Source organism: Centrocercus urophasianus, unplaced genomic scaffold, assembly GCF_019232065.1.
Source record: "Centrocercus urophasianus isolate 14NV4802_14NV808 unplaced genomic scaffold, USGS_Curo_1.0 seq_31, whole genome shotgun sequence".
Lineage (NCBI taxonomy): Eukaryota > Metazoa > Chordata > Aves > Galliformes > Phasianidae > Centrocercus > Centrocercus urophasianus.
The window spans coordinates 7,340,904-7,364,955 of NW_024884878.1; the positions used below are offsets into that span (position 1 = coordinate 7,340,904).

The following is a 24,052-nucleotide window of genomic DNA, read 5'->3' on the forward strand; positions in this document are numbered from 1 at the left end:
AAACAATTTTAAAAAAAAAACAAACAAAAAAAAAATTGTCCAAATTCTGGCAAACTTTCACACAGGACCAGATTTGCCAGAAGAGTGTTTTCGACCAAAAAGCAGGACAAAAGGACTCACACATCTCCAGAGATCAGTCTCCAAAAAGGGACTGCCTAGGAGAGAATGCCCCTGCTTGCCCACCAGAACACCCTTGCATCTCCACGTATCTGTTACCTTCAGGACAGTTTCATTCAGTATCAGTGTGTAATCACCATGATCCCTTGCCCTTTCTTAAATCTGTACCAGCGTTCAGCCTAACTCTACTGGCACAGAAGACACAGCGTGTTGGCTTATGAAATGTTATTAACAGTGAGTGTTACATTAAAATCACAGTGAACTGTTGCTCCCTCTCAACAGGAATGTGGTATAAGGTGATGCCAACCTTGTTTCAGCCCAACTGCAATGACACATTCATCTTGGAAAATGATTTAAATTTTATCATCTTACACAGATTTCATCCTTATTGCTCCTGTTCATACATCAGTGTTTTCTCTTTCAGCACAACGCGACTACTAAATTAGAGAACAAGAAACTGAAAAAGTAAATCCTGGAAGCCCTTTTGCAATCAACACTAGCAATTTTAGTGTGTTAAATCCTAGTATTCCTGCATATTTATTCAGCACAGTCACCAGGCTTCATTTCAGCAGCTCAGCGTACAGCAGACAATCCCAACAGATATGTCAGATACATAACACATTGCAGAAGCAAGACACATTTGAATGCAGCAAAGCAATTTGTTAATGTATTATTTGTAGTAAGTACCCACTCATTGAGGATACCATTTAAATGGCACCATTTAAAAAGGAGACTGTGATTGTATTTGGTAGCTTCCCACCATCTTGCATGTACTCTAATGCCACCTATTTGGAAGACAGATCTGATAGATGTTCTGTGTAAGATTTCAAGCTCCTGAAAAAAAAAAGAAAAAAATTGCAATAATTATCCATAAAAGCATAGTGGATTTTTTTTTTTTTTTCCATTGGTTCTATTAAAATGTAATTAGGGCCTGTGCAACTGCCAAAAAAACAGCAATTAGCATTGTTGTGTAAGAGAACACTTAATCTGGCTCATGAAAACCTCCAATGTAGCAGTGGGCTATCGGGCTGCCTACCTATCTGAGGGAACTCCATTAACACAATACACAGGCATCTTACCATCTTCAGGGCAATTATTTTTAAAACACTCTGGTGAGGTCATGGAACAAGTGCACAGATGAGGAGCTGAGGTTAGGCTATAATGTTAGACAGCATTTCATTTTCCAAATCCTTTGTAAGGAGGTATTTCCAGATGCACTACATTTTTTAATAAAACCTACAACTAGGTCAACCAAGAAAAAATAATTAACTTCTGGGTTTCATTTCCAATATTAAACCCATTTTACACATTAAAATGGTTTTCAAAAAGTACCTATTACAGTCATACAGACTAAACCAAGATTTGTTTTGGAAAGCTTGCTCCAAAAATTCCCATTTACAGCTGTATGTACAACTAATTCTCCTTCAGCTATTACAACTGCATAGACTGTCTTTTTCACACCTGAACAGATTCAATAGAAAGACAGCAATGGTGGAAAAAGAAAGCAGAAAAATTAACTGTGAGCACACCAAACCTCCAACAGTGCCACAACGATTATCTACAGGTGACTGGGAGCTCAGAAAGAAACCATGTTAAAAAAGAAAAACCAGTAAGACAGAGCATCTGTATTTGTGTGTGGTTCTGTGTAGAGGAAGAAGAGTTCACTCAAGTCATTGTTATGCCCAAAGCTGTTTTACTTTAGAAGTTGAACCACTTAATGCGTTGCAAAATAAACGAAAGACTGGTATCAACTTTTTCAGTTTCAACTGCTGACTACAGAATATTCATGACCCGGTGATACGTGGCACAGAGTCTAGACAGAAGCCAAGATAGTCATTAGCAGTCTACCCCAGGAGTCAGCGTGGTGTGTGATCCTGTTTGACATTTCCATTAACAATCCAGAAGATGGGGCAGAGTGTATCCTTTCCAAGACTGCAAATGACACTAAACCAGAAGTAGCTGACACACCAGAGGGGCTCACTGCCATCCAGAGGGACCTGGAGGGGCTGGGGTAACAGGCTTCTGAGGAAAAAGAGCCCCAGGCTCTTCCACCTGCTGATCATGGTAGCAGTTCTTGGTGCCTGTTCTTGCAGCCACTGCTTGTGTTCCATGAGGCCTGCCTGGCTCAGGCAGCTACATTCCTCCCAAGTGGCCAGACCCTTTCTCCACATTCCAGAAACCAACTTCTTCCATTTGAGTTTTCCATGAGTTCTTACCTTGTCCACGCAGGTTTCCTGACGTTTTTGGTTGGTTTCTTATTCTCAGGGGTGCACCAATCTCGAGCTTGGAGGAAATGGCACTTCAGTGTTAACCAGTACTCTTGGGCCCCCTTACCTTCTACTGCTTGAAGGACAAAGTTGGCTCTCTTGAAGTCCAGGGTTGCAATCCTACTTACAGCTTTGTTTCTTCCACTCAGGATCCTGAACTCCTCTATCTCATGGTCACTGCATCCCAGCCCCGAGCCTTCACATCCACAACAAGTCCTTTATTACTAAGTACAAGGTCCAGCAGCACAACTCTCCTTAACATGAGCCAGCAGTGCCTTAACATGAGCCAGCGGTGCGCTCTGGCAGCTCAAAAGGCAAATGGGATCCTGGGCTCCATCAGGAGAGGGGTGGTCAGCAGGGACAGGGAGGTGATTGTCCCTCTCTACTCGGCTCTTGTGAGGCCCCATCTGGAGTACTGCGTCCAGGTGTGGAGCCCTCAGTACAAGAAAGACAGGGAGCTGTTGGACAGGGTCCAGAGGAGGGCGACTAAGATGATCAGGGGGCTGGAGAACCTCCCCTGTGAGGACAGGCTGAGGGAGTTGGGCTTGTTCAGCCTGGAGATGAGAAGGCTGCGGGGTGACCTCATTGCAGCCTATCAATACCTGAAGGGAACCTACACCCAGGAGGGGAGTAAACTCTTCAAAAGGGCTGACAACAGCAGGACTAGGGGAAATGGATCCAAGTTGAAGGAGGGAAGATTTAGGTTGGATGTTAGGGGGAAGTTCTTTACAAGGAGAGTGGTTAGGCCCTGGAACGGGCTGCCCAGGGAGGTTGTGGATGCCCCGTCCTTGGACGTGTTCAAGGCCAAGCTGGATGGGGTCCTGGGCAACCTGATTAAATGTTTATGTTTGGTGGCCCTGCTAGGCAGGGGGGTTGGAACTACATGATCCTTGAGGTCCCTTCCAACCCGGGTGATTCTGTGATTCTGTGATTCTGTGATTCTGTGATTCTCCTCACTGGCTCCTCCACCACCTGCATCAGAGAGTTACCATCAACTCTATGCAGGAACTTCCTGCACTGTGTGTGCCTAGCAGTGCTGCTTTTCCAACAAATATTAGGGTGGTTGAAATGCTCAATGAGTGCCTCTGAGGCTACTTATAGCTGTGTGTTGGAAGGCTTCAACAACTTTCCCCACCTGATCAGGCAGCCTGAAGCAAATACCCAGTACTGTCACTCTCTCATTGGCCTGCTCTTTAATTCTTACCCAAAAGCTCTCTACTCATTCTTCACTCATCCTTAGATAGAGCTCAATACACTCCAGTTGTTGTCTCCCAAAAAGAGCACTTTACTGTCTTGCCTTGCTGTCCTGCCTTGTCCTGCCTTTCCTAAATTGTATTCAGCCGTCCATGACAGCGTTCCAGTCATGTGAGCTGTCCCATCACATCTCCAAGATGACAAGAAGATTGTGGCCTTGCAACTGCACACAGATAGCTATTTTTTTTTTAATTTCCCATACTGGGTATGTTGGTACACAAGCACTTCAGATAAGAAAATGGAGCAGAAGATGCAGGCTTCCCTAGAGGGATACAAGGGGAACCCCTATAACAATACACACCCTTGAGGTGTCTTGCCTTCTGTCTCTTGCCAAGGGGGGCAACTAAGGAACATTTACCACTGTTCTGGTTGGCCTGGATAATTTCCCAGTCATTTGCAATGGCATGAGCACGGCCACTGTGGACCCTGCCCTCGAGTCCTTCAGTTTAAAGCTTGTCTGGCAGCTCCTGGCACCTCGCCCTGTGGTCTCTGATTTCAGGATCTCTCTCACACATCCCCCATGGTGCCACAAAACACACCTGCGCTGGAGCTGAGCACCTCGGAATGAGAGAGAACAATATCTTTGATGGCTTTACTTAATTTAAATTCCAGTGAAAAAATATAACCAGTCTGTTTTCAGAATGTTTTCAAAGCCCTTTCTTATGAAATGTCTACAGTGTGCCCAGGTTCAACTACAATGAGGAAATAAAACATTCAATTTGAGTGTCAGAGTACCTTAAAAAGTTACCACTGATCAAAGTTAACATTGGAAAAAGACTGCAAATTTCTTCAAGCGCGAGACTAATTTTTTTAGTGGAAAGAATTTAGATTATCTTTGAGCAAGAAGATAAAATAGGATTGAGATTTAAGTATCATCTCAACAGTTCAAATCAGTTGATTTAGACCATTTAAAATTGATGTTCGTAGCTACTTTAATCGATCACAATTGAAAATAAACTGATTAGATTCCACATACTCTGAAATACCTTTAAATAATTAGCTGCATATATCTGATGCCTTTGTGATCAGAAAGCATTATGTGAGCACTGGAAGATCCTTCTACAAAAGACAGTGCAGAATGAATTATGTGAACATAGAATAATGAAAATACAATGCCAAAATCACTTCCTGGATACACAGTCAGCTTTTTGGAGATATTTTCTCCTTTGATGCATGCAGATTACGACCATGGTTCAACCGAAAACAGTTTACAGACAGACGTACTCTGTTCCACTTCCCCACAACTTGCATGGTTAATTTTAGCTAGCTGTTGATTCATTTTAGAATCATAGAATCCTTAGGGTTGTCCAGCTCTCCTACAATAAGCAGGGACACCTACAGCTAGATCAGGTGCTCAGAGCCCAATCCAGCCTCACCTGGAGTGTCTCCAGGGATGGCACATCCACCACACCTCTGGGCAACCTATGCCAGTGTGTCACTGCCCTCACTGTGAAAGTTTTACCTTACATCAAACCTAAATCTATCCTCCTTAGATCTGAAACCATTTCCCCATGTCCTATCAAAACAAACCCTGCTAAAGAGTCTGTCCCCTTCTTTCTTACTAGCTCCCCTGTAGACACTGTGGCCACTGTCAGGACTCTTAGAGCTCTCTCTTCTCTGGGATGTAGAGCCCAGCTCCTTCAGCCTGTCCTCACAGGGGAGCTGTTCCAATAGGTCTCTGTCACTCCTGAAAGAGGTTCAAAAACAATCTGGCTCTCTCCTTGTGCCTCTAACACATCGTCTCATGATACTACGTAGGACCTGACACTGTCCTGTTGGACCCTTTACTAAAGGGTTTTGCATGTTCACATATAGAGAGATGCTAAGGTCCCAGAAGCCTTTTCACTCTGTGGTCAAAGAAAAGGGACCTTATTACACGATTCTACACAAACATCTGCAATTTGACACCATCCTTGCAGACCCCTCAAACATGGCCAGGCTGGTCACAGCCTTGTCAGGCTCTCAATTTTTCATTTGTGGCCATTTTTCCATTACTCCATGCCAAGCTTTCCTTTACATATTAAAACTCTGCTTAGTTATGTGCACTGTAGCATCCTCACCTCAGATTACTCTCAACCTGCTGGCAAACCTTCTCCTTTCAGTTCAGGTGTGTGCATTTCTGCCAACTCACCTTAGCAGAGTATCATTACTTACCTGGGAGTGGAAAAAAGAGACTCGTGTTTGACTTACAAACATGAGACTTGTTACTGCAAATCAGAAGGGGCACTTAATGCCATGATGATATCATCCAGGCTTCCATGATAAAAAACATAGGATACAATTCTTAACAAGAACAAAGAAAGGAAAGGTCAAAATAACTTTCAAGCATGACCAAAACAATTTTTTTTCCCCTATGCTTATTGATCTGAACAGTATAAATCACTTAGTCTAAAATAAAGTTTGAAAAAAAATATCAGCATGATATTTTTCTGAACTGAGCAAGGAACATTTCTCTCTGAACTATTTGGCATTAACAAAAAAGTTACAACCAATCAAAGATGGCATTTCCTAATGGGAAGCACCTGGCAATCTAGTAATATATTACACTATCTCAAATGAAGACAAATTAAAAATAATTCATCAAAGCCAAGTAAATTATTTAAAATCCCATCTTACACCCTTCAGAAAGTATCCAGACATTTTGAACAGTGTTCCTTTCACATAAATATATGCTATAGCAAATCAGTCCTTCAGACATTATCTTATTTCACTAACGGAGTATGTAATGGCATGCAAAGACAAACATTTAATGTTACTTCCTTGCACTTAAATCACTAGCTTGACCTACTAGCCCTATTGCTTTTATCTTAGTGTAACATTCCTCAGAGCTTGAAGAACATTACTTCTGTCTAAAGACAGAAGAGAGGAGAAAGAAAAAATCTGCAGGAGATAACATCCCAAGTCGGCCAGGGTGTTACTCTAACCATAATTTCTCAACAGACGAAACCTAACATTTTCTAGTCAAGAAAGACAAGAAACATTAAGACAGTTCTCTCCTCTGCTGAGAGAAATACATACCTGCCATAAGACCAACTAGGCCAGGGCACCTAGCATTAATTAAATAGGAGCATCACTCTGTTTTGAAACAAAAGGAGAATGTAAGGGATGTAAACAGCTTTTGTTTCCTTTACAATATGATAACACAGGAAAAAAAGGAAAAGATCTTTTGAAATGTGGTTTTGGAAAATAATCAAATTCTCAGAAAACAACCAGAAAATGTAGACCTAAAGTATATGAAAGACACAAAACAGGGATAGGAAAGTTTTATTCCCTCAAAAGAAGGAAGAGTCTAAATTGATAAACAGATCTAATCCATTTTGTTGATGTACAAAAGAATAAGTTCATGAAGAAGAAGAGATATTCAAGAACTATCTCTGATGAATGCTGATGCCAGGAAAAAAAAAAAAAAAAAAAAGAGTATAAAAGAAAAAGATAAAACAGGAGGAAAAAAAGAAAAGATTGTTAGGTTTTATGTCAAGTTTTATAAAATAATCTTCCAATGGGAAGAGTAATTTAAAAAAAATTACAAGGGCTGCTCCAAAAATAATGCCTCCAGTTTTATTATGTCAGCCCACATCAGGTGTGGGTGCTGGTGGTATGGCAGCAGAGATTGAATCTTCAGCTGATACACCATTCCATGTTGCTGCCATGTGACAGATGGCAGCAGAGGGGTAGTCTGACAGAATGGAGTCTGACATGGAAGTGCATGCAAAACAAAGGCGTGGACTTGAATTTCTCCGTGTGGAAAATATGGCACCCACTGACACTCATGGATGCTTGGTGACTGAAATGTTGATGTGAGTGCAGCGAGGCGATGGGTGGCGCATTTCAGCAGTGACGGCGATGTGAAAGACGAGCCATGTTCCAGATGGCCATGAACAGCTGTCACATTATGAAACAAAGAGAGTCTCAATCAAGATGTAGTTCTCAGCTCATAGAGTGATGTGCGCTGTCTTTTTGGGATAGGAAAGGGGTGATCCTTTTGGATTCCCTGGCGCCACACAAACCATCAACTCTGACCACTGCATTGAGACACTGTCTAAGCTAAAGGCTCCTGCTTCCAATGTCAGAACAGAGCAGAAAAGTTTTCTCCTGCAATATCAGGCCACATACCAGTATGTAGGCCATGGGCCACATGTTGGCTCACTGTCTTACCACACCCACTGTTTAGTTGGAGTTTATTGCCCTCTGACTTCCATCTGTTTGGGATGATGCTGCTGCTGTCAAATAGCGATCACCTCCACTGGTGCAGATTTTCAGAAGTGTGGCATGCAGGCAGGTGAAAATACAGTTACTGCTGGTAATGGTATTGAAAAACAGTGCAATGCAGCTGGCAGTCTCCTTTATGAAATTGCATTATTGTGCTCTTTGTATCTGTTGTAGTTTCCATAGAAAAAAAATTGGGGACATTAATTTCAGAGCAATCTACATAGATCTACTTAAAATGGAGTTAGATAAATCTTAAGAAATACTATATGATCTGCCTGCAACCAAATGATCCTATATTCAGAGACTGTTCTTAAAAAAATATATAGAACAGCCTGGAAAGTCATGACATTTTAGATAATATGATAAACTGAGTTTATGGCTTCAACTTCATCTCACCGTTCTAACTGGAAAAAACAGTCAAGCAATGCCTTTTTTTTTTCCCTCATCCGCCTTCTTTGCTGTCAGCATCCCTCTCTTTTCTGCCTTTCATTCTTTCTACATTTTATGAGTCCTTCATTCTAGCTCAGCAGTTCAAGCATCTCACACACTTGGATGAAGAAGGAACAAAATTCACAAATAATTCTTATTCCTACTCTTTATAGGTATGGTAATTTTCACTACACATGCGCAGGAATAAATCTTGGTAAGCGAAGCAAGCACAAGCCACAAAGCCCCAAAAGCAGTCTGCAAATCAAGCTGGTAATACTGTGTCAATGTGCATTCAGACATATTTGTAGAATAACACTGCAAAACTTAATAGAACAGAACTGTTAAAGTCTTGCTGAACTTAAAGCAATGTTAGCCTTCTCATTTGGGAAGTGGACAACTCATTTTCAAAGTTTCTTTCCCAAAAATGTACAGATTGCAATTTCTTTTCCAAGAAAATGCATAACGCAATGATTCAGCAGATCACACAACTTGTCTTGCAAATACTTCCACTCAGCCTGTGACTCTCTACAGAGCTTTTACAGTGTTGTTACCCCTCAGATATGGTTCAGAAATAACTAAGATAATTTGTTCTCTTTGATGTCCTTTAAAAACAATTATTTTTTCAGAGAAATCTCTTTCTGTGGAGACAGAAGCAGAATATGCTGCCTTAAAAAAGGAATTTCTTTAGAAAAACACCTTGTGTATGTGCAGCCACTTCACCAGAGGATGTACATGCATGAACAGAGAAAATTACATATAGCACATGCTCAGCTCACAAAAGAAAATTTCTATTGAGTAGTTGAAACAGAATGCCACAATGCTCTGTGTATGTTAATTTCTCATACACATAGAGCCATAGAATTGCTTGAGTTGGAAGGCACTTCAAAGGTCATCTAGTCCAACCTCCATCCAATGAGCAGGGGCTCAGAGCCCAATTCAGGCTGACCTTGAATGTCAGAGATGGTGCATCAACCCCATCCCTGGACAACCTGTGCCAGTGCCTCACCATCCTTTAGATACTGACAGGCTGTGCTCAGGTCACCTCGCAGCCTTCTCTCCTCCATGCTGCACAGCCCCAGCTCTCTCAGCCTGTCCTCGTAGGGGAGGTGTTCCATCCCTGGGATCATTTCTGTGGCCCTCCTCTGAACATGCTCCAGCAGCTCCATGCCTCTTCTGTACTGAGGACCCCCCACGCAGTGCTCCAGGTGAGGCCTCACTAGTGCAGAGTAGAGGGGCAGCATCATCTCCCTTGCCCTGCTGGCCACATTTCTTTTAATGCAGCCCAGGATACGGTTGGCTTACTGGACCACAGTTTGGTGTCATCTGCAGGTGTGCTGAGGGTGCACTTGGTTAATAGAAATGCAATAGGGTGCACTCTGTCAAACAGGAATGTCAAATGCAACACAATAATCAGAAGCAGAAATAAAGAAAAAGGTATAGCCAAAGGGAAAGGATTTTGTTATAAATCTTCTAATCTCTACTATTACCAAAATTTTAACAAATTTTTATTTGTTTGCCTATTTGAGGGTTTTTATCCAAACTAAATATTCAAGTTCACAAAAAACACTGTTCTGTGCTTCCTAAATCTGTCTTGCATTGCAGACTCCAAAAACATCACCTTCATTGGAAGAAAACTTTAAAGGTCACACAGTAGCTACTAATCTATATTAGAGGAAAGTAAGATGCTAATAAGGTCTTGTCCTCATGCTACGTGCAAAGTATAAAACAAAGTTCTTCCAAGAACAATTACTTTATGGCATTTTGCTAGACTCTAGTTACTCTACAAAAACCAGTTAGCAAATAAGTCTATTGGAAACAGACATTTAAGACATTTGGTTACTATAAAATCCAATGGTTATTTCCATTTGATCAAGGAGTAATTTGAGTAAATTATCATTCCAGTAAAATGCTTTTCATGCCTAGGAAACCATACATAGAAGGAAAGCATATCAGATCTGTAATTCACACTGATAACAATAATGCCTTATTTTACATCAATTAAATAAATTAAGCTGAGAAGTATTGAACTACTGAAGCACTGAAGTACTGAGGTATCAAAGTGCTGAATTATTGAAGTACTTCTCCCAAGTGTGAACCTGGGAGGAGTATTTTGCCTGTAAGAACAAACTTGTTGGTAAAATTAGAATTTGGTGTTTAGAAAGTTGTCTCATCCCCAGTTTCCTACAAGCCTTGCCATTTCTACAAGGGGTAGCTATAAAAGAAATCAAAATCATTTGAGAATGGCTGTCACAAAGTACTATGATATTTACCATACCAAGAGAAGTTACTGTCAGAAGTGGTGAAAGTAGTGGTGATGAAGCAGAAGCATGCTTCATGTTTACCAAACGAACCACAAGATCTTCCAAAATATTTTTTAAAAAGGCAAAATCCATAAGTTTATTATAACTACACCTGACCTCAAAGCACAAAGTATCAAGAGGGTTGTTTATATTTTTGCTGAAGAAAGAATTTTTCCAAGGGGTTATTTATTAGCTTTTGCTGTTAGTACTCTTCACTGTCTAACACCTGTTAAGCAATCACTCTCCAGAATAATTCTTACTTTTATGCAGTTGTAGGTTTGCAGCAGACCACCAAATTATAGAGGAAATAACTTTCCACATATACTACATATTCTGTTGAAGTATTAAAAAAGTGGTATTCTTTCATATTTTTTTGTTAATTTTAAGAAACTTGAAGTAAAGATTCAAGATATTAGATGTGTGCAGCTCCTAAAAATGGTACACTGCAGCCATTCTTAAGATGCAGGTTTACCATTAGGTTTCTTATATGCAAGACTTAGAATCTGGTAATTGATATTAGTCAACAGAAGAATCCAGAAGACCTTTTAAGGCCTTTTTAGATTTTAAAGGACTGATTTTCTTGAAGATTTTGAAAGACACTTCCCTCTGCTACCCAGCATGTAAATGTAAAATTAGTACCTGTGTCTAGTTTTAATCAGTCTTGCACTACATTTCCTTGGTGAATGAAGGATTTCAGCCTTAGCAAGAGACTTGTAACCTTGCAATACTTACAGATTATTATCCTTACGAGTACTATGGTTTTACCTTCTCCTGACATAAAGAACATTCTGAACCCCTGAATCAAACACCAACTTCTCACACATACACTTAGAAACCCCCAGAATGACTGGCACTACTTAAGGACAAAAGGCTAGTGACTGAGTCAATATTAGGTGGCACAGCTCTATTAAGGTCAAATGAACTTTATTCAGTATAGACCACCTTAGGGACAGTGAAATAAAAAGTTCCTCAAGACAATCTGAAAAAAAGAGACAGTGTATGTACAGTCTGTTTTAAGTAAAAAGCTCTCACAGTGCACTTTGCATAGTTTTTTTTCTAGCTTAACCTCCTCGGCACCTAAAGTACTCTGATTTTTGCTGCACAAAGTATCCATCCATCCAGTCCTACTTTAAAGATTGCTCTGTATAATAATACAGCTTGGGATTTTTTGCATATGTAATTTTTGCTGTGGATTTTATTTTTGTTTGCTTTCCTTTGTGCAGCTGCATTGTCTCAAACACTTTTCTTTTACACTTTATTTTCCATTCCGCTAATCAAGCTAAGTTGACATCACAGCTCAGACAAATACCTTGATGGTTACACAGTATCACACCACAAAAGAATCTGCTCTTAGATTTATGATAGCTAATAAAACTAATTATTTACTGATGTATTTTCATATGATTTGAAGTGCTTGCAACCCAACCATAAAAAAAAAATAGGAAATTTGTTAATAGATGAGATCATATAAGCACTATATGAAAAATAAGTGAATCCAAATCACTTGTCAGCAGATAAAAACAAAAATTAGCAATCCCAAATTCCTCATTCTCTTGCCTCAAGATAGTCTGGTCCAATCCAGACTCCCAGTCTGGTCAAAGTACCAATTTTCTATAAGCCTTATAGGTCCACTGTACCATTTGCATTTGGATTTCAAGAAACAGAAATTACTTCATTGGCTAAGGTAAATAAATTAGTATAGTTTCCTGTGCTAAATAAAAGGTACAAGATACCAGACATCATGATCATACGCAGGACATTTCTTTATCCAAATGCCATTGCTTCAATAAAGCTCTAACTTCCCATAAAATGATTGTCCTTCAAGCAATCCAAGTCCAATAAGACTCAACTGTACCAGTGGTACAGATAGCATTACAGATAAAGCTCAGACTATAAGCTCTTGTAAACTTAGCACAGTCAAATTGCCTCTGAAACTATCAGGAAAAACACCAAGACCATGTTCTAGTTGGAAACTGAAAATCATTTATTACACAAAATATCGCCACAGTGTTTTGAGGAAGGATGTAGTGAATTTTAAATATTCTGTATGCTGAACTAGAAAGCTGAAAAACAATATTAGCTCAGACTACCATTCACTTCAAATTAGAAGTTTTTTGCTTGTAGTAACAATCTAACAATAGAGCTTTCTGTTGCTTTAGTTTATTGGAAATTGAGTCAGAAGTAGGACTAAAACCACTTTGAGGTCCTGCAGAGGACAATCTCCTACTAGCATGCAAAGGATGCATGAGGAGAACCATCATGTTAGTATGGTAAAGAGTCACCTCAAATTTTTAAGACCAACATTAGGATTTTGATATTCCTGAGCCTGTTTTCAAGAACAGACAGACAAGCATGCTCATTTTTGACAGCCCACGCATGTCACGTCCTTCCTGTAAAGAACTAACATATCATTTTGATACCTGATGACAGTGACATGGATAAAGGGCAGAAGCAACAGCAGAAACTGCAGTGATAGGAAAGAGAAAAGGGGCTAGTTAAAGAAAAGGAAGAGTTCTGTGGAAATGGAAGGACTAGTATGATGCACAGAATTTGAGAAATCAAAGCAAAAATTCACATATGCAGAAGCTGGAGAAGAGGGACAAAAATAACCTGAATGGTTCACATCATTTGAGTAATTACACTGGGTGTTCCAGGATGGTTTAATCTGGAGGTGGGGAAAAGGACATATCATAGTCTCATGTAAAGATGTGACAGATTGGTATTCTTGAAGAGCTGCAGCCCTTACTTCCTTTCACAACTACCCAATGATATATACAGCAGCCATATGTATATACATAAATATGGAATGACAGAATCATGAAAGTTCAAAAAGACCAATAAAATCATCAAGTCCAACCCTCAGCCCACCAAACCCCATTTAACCATTTATCTCAGTGCCACATCTCCTTGTTTCTTGAACACCTCCAGGGATGGTGACTCCACCACTTCCTAGGCAGCCTATTCCAGTGCTCGACCACTCCTCATCTGAAAGACACTTTTCCTAGTATCCAACCTCAATCTCCCCTGGTAAGGATTGAGGCCATTCCCTCTCATTCTATTGCTATTACCTGGGAGAAAAGGTTGATTCCCCCCCTCACTACAGCCTCCTTTCAAGTAGTTGTAGAGAGCAACAAGGTCCCCCCTGACCTCCTCTTCTCAAGACTAACCAGTCCCAGTTCTCTCAGCTGTTCTCCATAACATCTGTGCTCCAGACCCTTCATCAGTTTCACTGCCCATTTCTTGACACACTCCAGGTCCTCAAATGTCTTGTAGTGATAAGCCCTGAACACAGTACTCGAATCTCACCAATGCCAGGGATGATCACTTCCCTGGTTTTGCTATACTAGCTCTATTACCGTAGTTCTGATTACATCATTTCTGATACAATCCAGGATGCCACAGCTCAGCAGTCAGCCTACCCAGATCCCTCTGTAGGGCCTTGCTACCTTCAAGCAGATCAACACTTCCTTCCAACCTGGTGTCATCTGCAAACTTCTTGAGGGTGCACTCAATGCCCTCATTCAGATCACCAGTAAAGATAATAAACAGGGACAACTGCAGCGTCTGATGCACGGACTCAGATGCGAATGATCCAAATCGTTTATTACAAGTTTTCACATCACTTATATACCTTCACAAGTTGTCTTTTTCTAGCTTTCCCATCCACCTCTGCAACTTTCCCATCCACCTTTACATGTCAGCAGAGCATTCTGCAAAACACTCAAAACACGGCTCATCCAATCAGAGCCGTGAGATGTTCATTCTTCTTCTAGTGGTTATCATGCTGTTTACATGCTGCTCTGAACAGTTTTTCTTGTATTCCCACAGACAATCCCTATACTGACCACGGGGAGAACACCACTAGAGACCATCTGCCAACTGGGTTTAATTCCATTTACCACCATTCTCTGGGCCTGGACATAAAGGTGTTTTTTTACCCAGTGAAGAATAAATCTGTCCAAGCCATGGGCTGCTGGCTTCTCCAGGAGAATACTGTGGGAGGCAGAGTTGAAGTCTTTGTTAAAGTGTGGACAGATTTCCTTCATCCACCAGGCAGGTCACTTGGTCATAGAAGATGATCACATTGGTCTCCCGGTGCCTGCATCCATTGTATTCATACATGGACTCACTCTGCAAATTTGTTATCTATCGTTGTTTTTGAAAGCAAGTAAAATGCAGATTCAAATCACAGACAGTGATATATGAATAATCTTTTACTACTGCAATTTAAATGAAGAAACATAATATGTATATCACTTTTATATTTTCACATTAAGAAATGTTTATTAAGGAAAGCTAATGTTAACATAGCACTTTAATTCAATATATATCTGAGTATTTGACAGCAGATTTGGAGTACAGATATGAACTCACTAAAACAAGTCCAGCAAAACACTGGGAAGATGATCAAGAGACTGGTGCATCCAGCACCTGAGGCTTATTTCAATGTATATAAGCATCTTATTTCAGTGTATATGAACAGTTGATAGAAGGAAGCAAGAAGACTGACTCCTCCTCTAAATGAGAGAAGAACAGGCAACAGGCACACCTTGAAACACACTGTTTCTGTGAAGGTGAAGCAACACAGGCACAGGTTGCCCAGAGAGCTTGTAGAGTTTCCATTCGTGGCAATATTCAACAGTTAACCAAAAAAGATCCCAAGCAATCCGCTCTAGTTGTTTCTAGATTGGCTGGGATGATTTCCAGAGGTCCTCTTTCAACATCAACACTCTCCAATAAATACTGAACTGTATTATTTTAGATGGACAATTACTATTCCATTAGTATATACACTTATAAGAAATTAGGGAATTAATGCTGTGAACATATTATTTTCATCCATTTCTAACAAAACGGAAGAATCTCAATGACAAAGGATGCAAAAAAAAAAGAATTATTCTTTGTTTTTCTTATGCCACAGTAAAGAAATAAACGTACTGACTTTGATTTTTCATAATAATTGTATACAGGCAGGACAGTGAGTGACATGAATGCACACCAATCACCTGTTATTTAATGCAAGCTCAACATGCTTTATTAATGTTTTCAGTTTGGTTTTATTTCCTTTAGTTGCCTGTTTTAATACACTTTCCAATAAAGTAATTTACAAAAACAGTATAAGATTTTATTAGACATCAAAACATGACTTTAATACTTCAAGGATAATATGTCAAGCTCACTTTCTGTAGTTCACTGGAAAGGACAAACCTTCCTCCTCATTGGGAAGGCTTTGTCTCGCCATATGGGTTCTGGAACCCTGTGCAGATAGTTTCACTTTAACCAAATGATCAACTTCTGTCATTGCTCTAGGAAGTGCAAAAATTGTCTTGCTTACAACAAAAACCACTACAGTGAAAGTAAGGATGTCCTACTCTGATCCACCTTGGAGCATTCACTGAAAGATCTGTGGACACACCATGCTGAGAAGAGTATAATACCATCATTGATGAAAGACTAGGATAATTATTGCATTGCTATCAAAAAAGCTTTGAGGAGGAGAAAAAAAAAAAGAAGGCGTTTCACCATTGAACGCTTTTTCAGATTACTGAGAAAAAAAATCTGCAATGAAATCTGGAAGGGATTCAACACCAGTGCCCTCGGTCTTCATGATGCGATGTGGCACATGCTGCATGAAACAATGGATGGATGAGTTTGTTAACCTTTAAAGACATATGAACATACCATTATTTTTGCAAAAGCAGCAACCAACAGTACTGCTTCCATAATTTCTTGTCAGCACTGCAATCAGTTGTAGTATGGTAATTTCAGACTCAACAGGAATGGCTCAGCCATCCACCTGCCCCACCCCAAGCATCCAACATGTGCACAGCAGCCAGAAAGATGCTGCAGGATTTTCTCACCCCTTTCACAAGTAGCAGAAAAAAACAAAGACTCATGTAGGTACAGGGTGATGGTTCTATGGATTTGTTGTCAGTATTCCACGCTGTAACATCATGTAGAGCACTGGGAGTTAAAGAGTTGATGCTCCAGTCACACGGGCTGCTGATTTTCTGGGTACCTGGTTCTCAGAAAAGAAGAACTACATATCCCAGAGGACTTTTCACTCTTCTCTTTCCACTTTCTGTTCAGAGGGAAAGATTAAACTGCTCACAAGTCACGAGATGTTCCTCTTTCCTTTTGCTGCTTGCCTGCAGTGCGTGCTCCTAAACATCTTGCCCTCAGCATTAGAGTAAGGCCTTTGGTTTTGGACACTCTCTCTCTCATCTTAGTTGATTTATGAGCCCCAATTCCAATTATATTCTATTATATCATGTTATCTTGCATTTCTATATCTTATTTAGTAAATTAGTTTTCCTTCTCAGATTGTTGCCACTGTTTCGTTTTTAGGCCCACCTCCCTACCGATTTTTCCCCTTTTTCCCTTTCTCCCTCTCCTGGGGTGTGGGTCCAAGGGTCCCCACACCCCATTAGTCATGAAAATAAGCCAAACTGGCCTGCAAACCATTGACATACAGATAAGACAGCTGGTATTATCTTGATGTTACCTGCTGCTGCTGCAGTTTATTTGACAAGGACAGCAGCACATGTGCAAAATAGACACATTTGCTCTGTCTGTCTGACTATAATAAATCCCTTGAATATTTCAGTATGGCAGCACCCAAACATGATATGCATGAGTTACTTGTGAGGCTTCTCACCACTCACTTCACTTTCCTCCCAAAGAACAGGGCTAGCAAGAACTATAAGCCACCAACATTTTGCAGTTCTAAATGAGATGAAAACTAGAAGAGGACAGTGATGCAGTTCACAAGGATACTGTGAATTAGGCACCAAGGGAAAGAACTCTTTAAACTCAAGGACATGCGCATTTCTCTCCCACTTCCCCCATAAGGAGAATACATTTGTTGAGTACGAAGTGACTGGAAGAAGTAACTTGGCTGTAACCTCTTGACTCAGAAGTGGGAAGAGTGTTCCAGAACTTGTTCCAAAATGTGAGTAATGGGAACAGAAGTACTGTTTAATTTTCAGAGGCAAATGGCAAAAGTCTGCAAAATGTCAATGACAGTACTCAACCAAAACACTATTTTTGCATGACACTTATTAAAAAAAAAAAAAAAAAAAAAAAGTATATATGCATATATATAGCAGCAACTGATTCCTCTGAATTCTGAACTTTTAATAAAAATGAAGCCTGAAATTAAATTCTGCTTCCCCAAAATTTGTTTTCGTTCCCGCTGAAGTCAGTCTCAAAAGCCTGGCAGCAACAGACGAGACTTCCTGCCTTACTACTTTTGTTTTCCGTATCATGGTCAGTAGTGCACAGATTGGGTGAAGTTCACATTTCAGCACAAAGATACATGTTTCCACTGTGGTACTGTTTTTATTTGAAAACTGAATTTATATATGCTCTATTTAGCTCATGGTTGCACAATACCCATTACTATCAGGAGCTTAGTACTGCATAAAGGGAACGAAGTAGCTGACATGAGTGTTTAGGGAAACAAAACAGCTAGCACAAATTGACAGCATGCCCTCTGTCAAGCCTCTTGATATTAATAAGCAGTGCTCTATATTTATGCTGGTTATTCCTTTCATTGTGTTACACAATAGCTTATTGGTAGTTTTGATTACAGACACAAAGCAACTTCACCAAGTGCCAAATCATCTAGTCAGGTTCTGGCAAGCTTGAAACTCTTTTTAAGTTAGATAGTTACCTTTTAGAGCTATTAACTTTATTGGCACTGTTTACAAAATAATCTTATGTAAAAAAGACTGCGTTCCTCTATTTTGTGTAACTGCAGAAATGGTTCACAGAGCACAAGAAATGAAAGGAAAGGAAAATTGTGATTCATTTACCTGCAGTGAGTATTTATGGCCCTGTATGGACCCCTGGGCAGATCACAGCAAAGCTGTGTGCAGTGCTTTCTTTACATAATGAATCTTACTCTCTACTTACAATAAACATCCAGTTAGGATTCATGGCTGCATCGGTCACCAAAGACTGCAATGAGAAATCAGAAAAAGAGTCTGATGCTGAAAAGAAAAGTGAGGTTTGGACTAGGCAATGCCAAATGACAGAAGGTGCCTTGGTCCTGGTCTATGAACTGGACTGTAACTCTAGCTACAGACATGGAAATACTACGAGAGCTTCAGTATCACCCATGAGAAAATGCCCCATACAGAGCATGTGTCTACTGGAATGTTCCTACTTCAAAAGGTACATTTAAGAGTGCTGGCATCCAGAAGCTGTATTTAAGAAGAGCATTTTCTGGATTCCTAATAGTAGGAAGAAACATGTTTAACAACCCCTGCCTTCAGCTGCCACTACCCAGCAAAAGAAGCTGTAGCACCATGACAAACATAAACAGCTGTTTACAAGGATGGATAGTGACAGGACCAGGGGAAGTGTTTTTTAAACTGAGACAGGAGAGATTTAGGTTAGATATTAGGAGGAAGTTTTTCACACAGAGGGTGGTGAGGCACTGGCACAGGTTGCCCAAGGAGGCTGTGGATGCCCCATCCCTGGAGGTATTCAAGGCCAGGTTGGATGTGGCTCTGGGCAGCCTGGGCTGCTGGTTGGCGACCTGCACACAGCAAGGGGATTGGAACTCAATGAGCACTGTGCTCCTTTGCAACCCAGGCCATTCTGTGAGTCTATGATTCTACGACATCTGTAGAGATACCAAAGAAGAGATGAAGCAGGGATGAGCCTCAAAAGAAGGAAGTGATTGAAGTGTTGAAGAACACTGCTCTGTCTACCCCTAGGCATCTATGCAGTATGTTCCCTACCTATGGGTAACCCCACTCACTTCATGCTGCAATAGGAACCCAACACCTTTTTCGTAACACTGCCTGTTATATTTCTGCCTGTGCATCAGAGGTACTGAGATAACACTGACTGTCACTGCTCTAACCTTCTTGTAGGATACACTCTGCAGCCTTCTAGATTCCCAAAAAACATGCAACAACCTGAACTGCCTTACTGCCATTTGGATCATCAGCTAAAACTCGAAAGGAATGGAAAACACTGGTGTAACATGCTCAATATAGATGAGATGTCGTACCGCAGATCTTGCCTAAGGTGGGTATTACCAATGCCTCCAAACACCCGAAAGCATTATGACTGGCCTGATTATGGAAACAGGTCATCTACCTCTGTAACAAACTTTGTGCGTCTTTCTGGTTTTGTTTTTCATCTGTTAGTTCCATCATCATTTGGAAAACACTGTTAAGTCATGCTCAAGTTTTATATATCACATGTTTATGGCAAATAAAAGCAGCAGTAAAGTGAGGGAGGATTATTCATTCATTCCTTCAGCAAGACATTTTGGAAGGATTTAGAGCTGAGGAGGTAGCCTGAGAGAGACTGGAAATTTACTGATGCGTGTGCAATGCCTATTCGGGCTTCTGCTTCTCCTGAACCTCCATTTTGGATTATCCTAAACATTGTCAATAGCTACACAGCTGCTTCCCTTTGATAAAAGACTGGAGCACATTTAGCCACTTAAAAGCTATGCAAATGTTTCACACGTAACTTCCAGAAATTTGCTTTGCATGATGAGTTTTTACTACAATTAGAAGTATTTATCAAATTATTTAGGGAATACTTCATTGATGTAAACAAACAAGTACAAGGCTCCAGAAATGTCTAGCATTACACAGCGTGAAAGCAGCGAAGACTTAAAAATGAGGAACTCCATGCCCTGCCATCCAAGTACACAAGCACATCCCTATGCACAATGCTTCTCAACTCAGTCAAGAGAACTACCCTGAGCATTCTGCATTCTCAGACCAGCACAGTCCTCCAGTTTCCCATAGAGCTCATCACTGCATTACAGAGGTAGTTGATGGATAAATTTTACTTGCAAACACTTAGTAACAATCATCTTTCTAAGCCTACTGCAGAGAAAAAAGGTCTTTTATCCAATTCTCCGGGGAAGGTTTCACAACTTAATTTTGCAATAGCCTGGACTAAAGAAACATTCAGAGTTACTCAATCTTTTGGCACTCCTTTGGAATATTCATCAAATAATGGCTACTCAAATCTGTTTGGAACAGTAATCCCTTCCAGCACAAAGCCAGGAACACACACTCCTACCAAGAAGACACAAGTGGCTGAGCCTCTTCCTACTGCACCCCAGCACAGGCCATAGGTGAATTCACAGTCTGCACTTGGATCACCCCACCCAAAATGTCTCCCAGTCACTCCTTCTCCAATCCCAGGCCCTGTGCTTCCCTCGGACCTAAGCAGACCAAAAACAAGGAGAGAAGGAGATGTTCTGCTTCCAAGAGACGTGGAGCTCCTGGCACATGCATGTGTTAATACACATGATTTTGTCGTGTTTTTGCAGAAAATGCATAAAACGGGTTTAACAGCTCATCTTCTCCCTAATTTCTCACCAATTGCCTGCTTAAACAAAAAAGCTGTTACAGCATCCATTAAAAGAGGCTTTGGAACAAAGGACAGGCACAAAAACATTCAAGTAAGTAAACAATAGAAAGCTAAATGTACGAACATTTAGCATTTAACCTGTCTGATAAGCCTAACTGTTAAAAAACTGTCTACTTAGAAGCAAGGAAACAACAATATTTGACAATATTTTTAATATAAAACTTTACAAAGGGATGCTGAAGGATACTATGAGAAAACATCCAGTCTGCCTCAATACCTAAACTGCTGTAATAAATACCATGTAATAAATAAGTAAATTATTGGTAACTAGAAGTAACAAGTAGGTAGACACAAACAGAGAAAAAAAAAAAAAAGCTCTATAAGTGACAAATTTTTATGAGTGAACATTACCACAACTGAGCCAAAAAAAAAAAAAAAAAAAAAAAACCAAGGAAAAAAATAACCCTCGTAACCTTCCACTAATGCAGAATGTAAGTCTTTTTTATTGTAACAGTGATATAAACAGAATGTTCTCAGAATGCTTTACACCCAATGCAGGGGGAAAAAAAAGCCAAACAAACGAACAAACATAGGAACAACAGAAACGAGAGCACAAAAGCCTGAATGCAGCAAACAGGCAGCGAAGATAAAGAACAGTCATAACATTTTTGGAAAAACACAATCTGCAGTGAAACAGGAAGTGCAAACTTACATCCCACGGTTTAACTCCTGGCCTGGTCCTGCAAGAAGGAAGCACTGACCGAGGACAGATACACTTCTGAGCATAACACACCAAAACTGACCTGTTGGACCAGAGTCCTCCGTGCTTTAATGAAACACCTGCCCATGCATACTATCACCCATAAGAAAGCATGACTATTAATTTATAAGATCAGTTATCTCACTTTCACATTAAAAGGTATACACTGCAGATGCATCAAGAGGCATTGTACAGATTTTAGTCCGCACTACAAAAGGCAAAAACCTGAGGTGCTCACACGGCAAACTTCTGTCAACTTTTCAAAATGAATGCTGTGCAAAGCATATTTAACACAATTATAATGTTGTAAAAAAGCAGGTAACTGCATATCAACCCTCACTTGTCAGAGTATCAGAGATATCATCTTTATGAGATATTTAAAGAAAAACGTTACTCGGGAGCTCATGTGTGATTATGAACAAGAGTTCACTACCCTTTTAAAATATATCTGTATGTGTTTGCTCTCAAAAAAAAAAAAAGGATTTGCAATCCTATCACCTTTCAATGCACACACTACGGTGCATAAGTGAAGTTACAGGACCATTTTCCTACAGCTTCCTTTTTACATTTGACTTCTGTTTGGAAAAAGAAGTTCTACACAAGCCATTTCCCCACTAAGCAGAGGTAAATCCCATTCTCTTTCACAAATGCAGTCACACAGAATAGACCCGTTTGCTTAGATAAAACACGCCACAGTAAATAAGGACACATGACCTCCACCAACAGAGATCTTGTTTGCTCACTGGAGGAAAGCTGGGAGTATGCTGTGCAGAGAATGATTTACATTCACAGGACATCCTTTCCAGGTCCTGAAAAATGTGCTTCTGCACCAACAGGAGACAGTTTGCTCTATCAGTCTGTGAACGTTTGCAGAACAGTCCTACAGACAGTGTTTGCTTCTACTTTAAAATATCCAAACCAAAGCTAAAGAAGCACAGACAGTTGCATTTTAAGGAAGAGAGAAATTGTGTTTTCTTAAAATCTGGAGTTGTGAGTGAGATGCCCAGCAGCTATGAGCAGTGTGTTGATGCACACATCAGCCTCATACAAAGCACTGGGTGAATTTCAGACCGCCTATGATGGCCAAAGCCCGTTGTATAAAACTTGTTGACAATGTTATTAAAATAGAAAACTAATATTTGATAGCAAAAGACACAGCCTCTTAAAAATGTCAAATCCAGGATTATAAAGCAATGCATTGAGATCCTGGATTTGAACTCGGAGCATAATCCAACCATCTGTCGCCCAGTTGTGTTGCAAAATCAAGATAACAAACAGGAGTTTTTCTTCAGCTACAGCATTTCCCAGCTCCCGCAGTCACCGCGCTCCGCCTGCAGATTAACGGAACAGAGGTGACACCCGCCACCGGCAATAGGAAGACAGCGAGGGCAATCCTGCCTGGCCTCGGAGCAGCCTGGAGAGGCAGGTAGGCAGGTTCCCGTCCGTCGCGCCGCTGCGCCAAGCCGAGAAGGGACGCGCATCCGGACTGCGGGACCACCGACCCTCACCAGCACCGGAGGGGGCGAGAGGCGAGGAACCCCGACAGAGCCGCCCGGCCGCTGAACCGCAGGGCGAACCCCTCGGCGCCGCCGCGCTCCATCCGCGCCGCCAGTCCCGGAGCGCTGCGCGCTGCAGGCAGACGCAGTCCCCCCCGCCTCGGGGCACGGCCCCGCGCGCAGCCCGGCCACCAGTTGCTGGGACCACCGCGCCGAAGTGGTGGAAGAACGGAGGCGGCAGCGGAGCCCCGATGGGAGCGGGACACCCGGCCCACGGGCGGGGATGCTCGACCCCGGGGGGACAGACCGGGGACCGGCCACGAAGCTGTCCGCTCCCTGCGCTTCTCACCTCCTTAAGTTCCTTGGCCACGTCTTTCAGGTCCCCCAGGACTAATTCCAAATCCTCCACGATTATCTTGATCTGCTCCTTCACCTTCGTTTTAGAGGCTGCCGGCGGTCCCTCGGACGGCGACGAGGAAGAGGATGCGGTCCCCTTAGACTGGGCGGACATCCTTCGGGACAGCCCGGCACAGCCAGGATGGGGGGGGACGCAGGGCAGGGGTGCCGCCCGGCCGCGTCCCTTCGCTTCCCAGAGCTGCCGCAGCCGCCGCCGCCGCCGCCGCCCGCCCGCCAGCGCATCGCGCTCCGCCGAGGGCGCCGCGTTGCGCCGCGCTCCGCCGGGCGGCCGCGCTGTGCAGCTGCCATCGGCTCTCGGGATCGGCGCGGGGCTCAGCTGCAACCCGCCGCGCCTGCGCCTCGCCCCTCCCACGCCGCCTCCCGGCCCCGGGCCCGCTCGCTCCGCTCCGAGTCCGGAGAGGGAGCGGGGGAGGAGCGCCCGCCGCCGCGTCACCCCCGCCGCGTCTCCCC

The 24,052-nt window shown here is 41.7% G+C and overlaps 1 protein-coding gene across 2 annotated transcripts in view; it reads right to left on the reverse strand.

The window, feature by feature from the left end:
• The window catches only part of PRR16 (proline rich 16), a 146,431-nt gene extending 122,708 nt beyond the window's left edge, over window positions 1-23,723 (reverse strand). For both annotated transcript variants that reach the window (XM_042829511.1, XM_042829512.1), the window contains exon 1: window positions 23,535-23,723. In XM_042829511.1, the coding sequence (XP_042685445.1) occupies window positions 23,535-23,696 (162 nt within the window). In that variant the 5' untranslated portion in view covers window positions 23,697-23,723. The remainder of the gene's footprint in view (window positions 1-23,534) is intronic.
• Between the last annotated feature and the right edge of the window lie 329 nt (window positions 23,724-24,052).